Source organism: Erpetoichthys calabaricus, chromosome 1, assembly GCF_900747795.2.
Source record: "Erpetoichthys calabaricus chromosome 1, fErpCal1.3, whole genome shotgun sequence".
Classification (NCBI taxonomy): Eukaryota; Metazoa; Chordata; class Cladistia; order Polypteriformes; family Polypteridae; genus Erpetoichthys; species Erpetoichthys calabaricus.
Genome location: NC_041394.2, coordinates 96,546,159 through 96,553,797, shown reverse-complemented (window position 1 = coordinate 96,553,797; position 7,639 = coordinate 96,546,159). Strand labels below are relative to the sequence as shown.

Here is a 7,639-nt window from a genome sequence, read left to right as displayed (position 1 = left end):
GATGAACCTTTGTCTCATCACACCAAACCATAATTGACATTTGAGAATGTCAAATGCAGGAAATAGGCAGCTGCTACTACACTTATTTTACTTGCAGAAAATATTGCATAAAAATCAAGTCAAACTTGTACAAAATTACTTGACAAAAGTAGAAAAACAAGAGCAAAACATTAACATTTGTGGTTAGCCTTTCCCATAAACAGGTACTTTGATTGGTGGAGAGGTTTACTGGTATTTCTGTGCTGGAGCTGCCAGACTTCAAGCATTTAATCATGGCCTTCACTCCGTTCTGAAATGTGACAAAACCTTTGAAAGACAAACAAGCACACCGACTCAAAAGTGATACAAAAATAAAATAAACCTTTGTTGTGGGGAGAAACTCGAACCAGAATTCTCAGTAGTCAAAATGCATATTTACCTGGTTTGAAATAGTGAACTTGCCGTCTCATCACCCACAAACTCTTTGGATGAACTGCCTCAGGTTTATTTTTTTTGACAATTCCCTCCTTGCTTGAGGACATTCAGAGTCTGGAGGGATTTTGGAGAGGTAGGCAGACTTATTTACCCAGCCATCTTCACAGATGGTAGTATCTTTATTCCTTGTTCCATTTTTGTGTAGAACCCTCCATTATATAAAAAGGCCATTTAAAATTTCACTACTGCACTGACCCTGTGTGTACTTACAAATTAGTCAATATATGGATTACTCCAATAGCTTTATTTTACATAAAACCGTATTAAAAATGTAAAACAGCCATGTAGTAACAGCGAACAAGCATCTGAACAGCTTGTGAGATAAACGCATGCATTATCTAAAACAATTAGGTTTGTACTATGTGCTGTAAGAAATCCTTACATATCTGCTGAAGAATGAAAATTGAATAAAAGGTCAAGGCACATGTAATAAATTGTTCTTTGTTGTGGGCTTTCTGCATTAAATGTAACTAGAAATTAGTCATCCAGTACAACAGCAAAAGTATTGTAATGAATAACAAACCTAACATCTCTTAAATCAGTTACCCTAAAATAAATTGAAATTCAATAAATTTGTCCGCTTTAAAAACAAAAGGTTAAAGCCCATTAAAAAAAAAAAAAAATGAACCAACAATCCTGACCTTTGGAGGGGACCCTGGAGACTTGAGAAATTTCACCTGACTTCACAGGTATTAAGGTTTGCCACTTTCCAAATTTATAATAAAAACTTCACTCACACTCAAGTTTTCAAAAAGCAAAACACACTTTATTTACTGTGTTTATTAGTAGGTGAAAAATAAATAATTACCCATACAAAAGAGCACTCTAAATCGGGTAAGCTGAATTAAACACCCAATATTTTGCAAGATAAATAATTAACTTAGTATTAACCATTCAAATTTTATATCTACAGTATATACAGAGTGCATGCAAACTCCAGTACCCAGGATCTGAAACAGTCAGTGGAGTTAATCACAGTTTACTTCATCCTATGTGACTTGCAGTCCAGTCCTTGCACACTTAGCAGCCAGTCACTATCTGACAATGTGCCACATTTCCACACTGGTTGACTTATTCTCTCAAGAGAGGGAAGCAAGCATGGAAGACATCTTAAAGTAAAAAGGTTAAGAGAGCAGCAAGGCTATACTTCATATAAAAAGGAAGTGGGACACACTATGGACTGCAGTTTGTCAGCTATCACCGATGCATGTAAGCATTTCACAGTTAACAGCTTCACATTTCTAAGCAAACCATAGCCAAGGTCAGGTTTGATAAAATGCTTCTAGAACAAAATTAAAATCCTACATTTAAAAATGAAAGTTTAAGTATCCATCCCCTAACACAAATTTAAGCCTTTGTGCCATTCAGGAACCCCTCCATCTCCATGGTGGCAGGGATTAGGCAGGATTCACAAGTCTGCTGTTCAGTGATCACAGCTAATTAGGCTTGAATGAAAAATTAGGTGGAAATCAGTTCACTCTAGAAGTGGAAGAGGTTATTTGGCAAATTTGGTTTCTGAATTCAAAAGGTCAAAAAAATATATATATATATATATAAAAATAATCCAGTAATCAAGGATATTAAACTCCTCTTTAAGATGACATTAATATGAATGTGATCAACAAACAGATCAGGATGACCAGCAACCTAATATTTAGTAAGAAACTAAAACTTAAATATAAATATTAAAAAAACCCACATGCAACAAATTACGTTTCAATGAAAATAAAAATTTAGCCAAGTAGAAATTGACGACGACACCATTTGGTCTTTCAGCTACAAACCTAAACAAGTATGCCTAAAATGTAGAGATAGCAGCAAGCACGGCCAGGAAGACAATTTTTGGTGTTAAAGATTAAAGACATCAGACTCCGGGGTTAAACCTTGATGCCCATTCTCCAAGTCCTGTAGTCTCCATGACAGGGGCAACAGCAAATCAGAAAAGCTGAATGCATTGTTGGCTTGCTTGTCAACAGGACCTGGAGATGGGCTATCATCACGATAATCAGGCGTGACTGAAGTGGATGAGGCCTCATCCGAAGCCGGAGATGCAGCTCGGCTACGGGTTTGAATCAAGCAAGGATAATTCAAGTAGTAGTCAGAGGACTCTGCAGTTGGGATAAGTTCCAAATGTCTTTTCTCCAGATTGTGTTGAAAACGACAGCGGTTTCCATACAAACAGAACCCAAAAGCAGCAAAATTACGACACGCTACAGATGGACGATTCTTCCAGGATTGATATGTGGGACGCCCTTTACCTGGGGTGAAAGAAGAGGCAGTTGGAGACTCTGCAGGCAATTCTGGTCTTGTCTCACCATTGTCTTCTACATGAATGAAATTGCAGCGGCTTCCATAGGGACAGATTCCAAACAGGAGAAATGTGCGGCATGGCTCTGTCTTGTATTTGCTAATGGGCTGCTTCTGCTCATCAGGATCTCTCCTTTCCTCTAGATTATGGATAAACAGGCATCGAACTCCATACTGGCAGAAGCCTGCAGTATGAAATGACCGGCATAACTCAGTCTTGTACTTAGGGTGGCGTGAAGGTACACGAAGTTCTTGTAGCCCATGAGCAAACTGACATTTCCTTGCATATTTACAGTTGCCAGTTTCAGCATAGCGGCTGCATAGCTCCGTCTTATAACGCAAAAAGCAGGGCCAGGAAGTTAAAGGCTGCTGGGTATGCTCAGACAAAGGCTCTACTAAAGTAAGCAATGCCTCTGAAAGGGAGCTACCTTCAGTGAAAGCATTATCATCGCTAGAAAACAGGTGATCCTCCTCTTCAGGGTATGGATACAGCACAAGGTCCTCGGTCTGTTAATGACAAATAAAGAATCATTTAAATCAAAGTTTGGGTAGCATTTAAATGCTATACTCCCCACACATTACAACCATCAAGGGATACTTCTTAAAATTTAGTCCAATTACTTATTAAAAACCGGAGATGGCTGAACCAAGATCCAAGAGTAATGTTCTGAAAACCATTAATATAACTGATAACATCTCAGAAGCTAGGAGGTAATCTTACTTAAATACATTTATTCTAACTTCCAAACTGTATTAAAACAGAAGTCTCTTGAATCGGGATGTCAAGGTTTTAACTGAAAGAGCAGCTCAAGACATGAGGTATCACAGTGATAAAAAGCATCTACTGCACTTTGGTAAATGTTTGGATTATTTTCAAAACAAATAAAACCCACACGTACACTGCAGAAAGACTGCTAGTAGTGATGGCATGGTACCTTCTCCCCAATGTATCAGCTTTGAAATGGGAAGTAGCGACAGATTTATTCAATACTTCTCTCCAACATTTACTAAGCTTTAAGTGAGTTATTTGTATCAATCTATTAAGGACAACTGTGCAAAAACTCAGTAACTTTTGTAGAAGTCTGTTCCATAAAGTATTTACAAAATTAGAGCATTGAAATTATAGTACAATATTTACAGGTTAAAAAAAAACAAAAAAAAAACAGATGTTTAATGGACATGAAACAGAATTCAATTAAATAATGCTAACTGAAAGATTTCTGCATCATTTAAACCACCACAAACGGACCTTATTGACTCATCTTTTGCAGATTCTTTGGCCTACTTACTGTTTCATGAAGCTAATTTCTCTTGGGGGGGGGGGGGGGGGGGGCACATTAGCATTTAATCTTTCTCAGCGGTCAGTCTGGTCTCAGCAATCCTATAAGAGGCAGAGCTGAACCACCTCATTCCTCACCACTATAGCTGCAAAATTAAGGTTCCAATATTCACAATACTTTATATTCAAATGCACATTAAAAGCACAGCCTGTAGAATTAAGATTTTCATGGTGTGTTGATAAAGCAAAGCGCAAACGACTTATACATCGTTACTTAAACGCATGTAGACAAGCGAGATTGGGGAGGTGGAACGCGGGGAGAGAAGCCCTTCACAAAAACAGGAATAAGCTCACATGTTGGTGTAATAATTTAACAAGTCCTCAACAAATAGAGGAAATTGAGCCAATGTCTTTTAAACTATGGGTTGTGACGGGTCACTACAGGACTGTGGTAAAAGTCGCCACATTGTATCAAGTTTAGGATGCCTTAGCAAGGACAAATTCCTCTCTTGCTACTATTTGAAAATTTATCAAACTACTTTTAATCTACTGATAGCATAAAGAACTGCAACAACAAAAGAAAATCTATAAAAGGTAAGATCAGCAGTAGAGTGGCACCAATGACAACCAGCGCAATGTCAGCTGATAGTACAACATTATACAAAGTTACTGTCCGTTATCCCTGCATTTTTATCACTCTTTAAAAAATTTATATATATATATTTTAAATCAGTATGCTGCTGCTGCTGCTGGAGTATGTGAATTTCCCCTTGGGACTAATAAAGTATCTATCCAAATCTAGAAGAATTTGGCAAAAGGTCTAGTTTATAGGTGCGATAAAATTAAGACATTTTAAAGTCCAAATAAGCCATACATTTTTAGGAATAAATCGGCTGCATGACAACCTTTTGTACTCAATTCAAAATTGTTAAATAAAAGCTGGATATTAACAATTTACTAAGTCGTTACAAGTACGTTAATGGTGGACCTCATCTGAAGTTACTTAACACAAGGCAATTTTACAGAATTAACATTTGCCTGCTTTATTCCTTATCTGGCACCCACACAACAGTTCATTTTCCAACCTCTTTTGGTAGTATTTATATGACAAATCCTGGAAACAAAGGATTCCTGTTTTGTATTAAGTGGCCGCTGTTACTTGTCCGTGTATGGCAGTAATAGTCTGTTTCAGCATGGTACCAAATTCTTATTGGGTCCTCAGAAGAAGAATTTCCAACTTCTGCTCTAAGCCTTTAAACTTGAAGGTTGACCACAGATCCTCAAGTTCTGTTTCTGCATTGAAATTAACTACTAGCCTACCAAATAAAAAAAAAAATAAATAAAAAAAACACACCACACACACACCCCTATAGAATTATTGTGCAAACTGTCACAACTACTGTAAAACAAAACCAGCATATAAATTTGAAAGAAACACCAGTTTAACATCAAGAGCTAAATAAAACCATCCCTATTTATAGTACTAACAAGTACTAATCTTAAACTGCTGCAGCAAAGCGTGCCAGGGAGGGTCTGGGCACACAAATGGGTGAAAACAGGGTCATCATCTCATGTTCAAAATGAACAGAGATAGCTGGAAAAAAACCTTAACTGAAACAAGCAATTCCCTTTGGACCAATTCTAGCATATGATTTCCAATATACTCAGGAGCTAATACACATTAGGGTCTTACAATTTCATTAGTTTAAGACTTCCAGGAACAAATAATTTGAAGAACTGGAGTGATCTGCATTCTTACCTGACCTTGCCAACAACTGTGCAGCTGTATTTTTAAATCATTTCCAGACCTTTGGTAAATCTTTTCACTGGCCTACCACAATCATTTCTGCTAGTAACAAAACTATGCACTGGCCATTGTACATTCACAAATGCTAGTGAAGATCTCACCTTAGTTATGATAAACACAAGGATACATTTTCACTTTTAGCAACCTTGTTCAAATGATCTGCAGGCTAGTGGAACCACGTTACTCTTAACCGGATCTCCGGACCCCTTGCTGCCAAGAACAAGCATCTCAGACTTAAGTCTCACAGAATTGCTTGTCATCCAACACCCAATGCAAGACCTACAGTTCATTAAAAAAAAGACTAAGGCACTGATCATCACTAGGCTTCAAGCAGACGTTAATTTTACAGTATATCAACAGCATAAGATTTACTGTCCCACCCAATGACACTCCTAAGGCAGGAGCCACCCCAAACTTTACCCACTGAAACAGGCAGTTTATGCAGAAACCTTAAACCTTTATATCTGGATAAGGTATGTGGACGGTTTCGCGATTAGCTAAACGAAGGGGCTTGTTGTACTGAACGGTTTCCTCTAGTTTATCAAATTCCTCGCGTTCTTATGTAATTTAAATCCAGGGGTACACCACAGACATTATGGAAAGATGTCCAACCAAGTCCTAAAACTGATGACATATGTGGGTTTTCTTCTTGATTTAGCATAACCGCAAGGCGGACCTGCATTATAAAATTTGTGTCAATGCCCAACGGAGTGTTTGTTCATGCACAATCGTAAAGCTGACGATTACACGCAGGTGAACTCAAGGATGTCCAGGTCCACCGTCAGCCTCAAAGATGAACATTGCTCATTTTTTGTTATAATATATAAACCACACATTAAAAAATTAAGTCAGATCATACGGCTTCAACAAAGTTATTTCGAAAAATATGCTGCTCTTAATATGAAGAAATTACCATATTAAAAAGATTTTTTAAACAATTCGCCATTTAAACAAACACACCCCATTCGACAAACACTAGCGGCAAACTCTTCTTGAAAATCGAGGCAAGGTACAAAGTAGCAGCTGACACGATGTAGCACAACATGGAGGCGTTTGGCTAGTGAATAAGAAAAGTTACACAAAATGTCCAAATGGAACAAAAACAGGACTACCGAGGAAGCATACAAGTATTCGAGAGTCTGCCCAATAACTATCGATCACAAAAGTCAACAGTTGCACATATTACCACGTTGTAACAAAGGACACTACTTTTGACGCACGACAAAACAAATCTACCCCCTCACCTGCTCGTCGCACAGCATCTTCTCAACTGCAAACGGTCCCTGCGTGTCTTCTATCTCGGCGCGGTTATTTGAAAAACTAAATGTATTCAAGCTTCCCTTACAACTTAAAAACAGAATTTATTGCATTAAAGGGCGTCCTCCCGTTGCTACTGGTAAGAAGACACAGTACTGTGCTATTTACGTTAGAGCAGTGCATTAAAAAGCTTCTAGGAAAACATTCAAGGACGCCAATTTCTAATCATTCACATTATAGGGTAGATAAACCACCACACGCTTCATTGATATTAATTAAACCCGCCATTGTACACGTTACGCCCCAATTCTTGAAATTCAAATTGACCAATCATCGGACGAGACACTGATAAGAAAAGAGGCGGGTTTAAAAGGAGAGAACGTAATAGCCAATCGAGTAACTCGAAGAGGTGGATTACATACATACGGAGGTGTGGCCCTCGATGCTTGCACCGGAGACGTGTCAGTCACGTGAACAAATGAGCACACAATGGCACAGCAGCTGCTTTTCTGGCA

General features: G+C 38.1%; 1 protein-coding gene across 1 annotated transcript; it reads right to left on the bottom strand.

Annotated features, from left to right (window-relative positions):
* Nucleotides 1-1,218: 1,218 nt before the first annotated feature.
* On the bottom strand, nt 1,219-7,395 carry cth1 (cysteine three histidine 1). The gene is made up of 2 exons (XM_028803842.2): nt 7,112-7,395; nt 1,219-3,288 (listed from the first exon to the last, which is right to left on the bottom strand). Exons 1-2 carry the CDS (start codon nt 7,127-7,129, stop codon nt 2,323-2,325), a joined length of 984 nt encoding a protein of 327 aa, XP_028659675.1. The 5' UTR covers nt 7,130-7,395; the 3' UTR covers nt 1,219-2,322.
* Nucleotides 7,396-7,639: the final 244 nt, after the last annotated feature.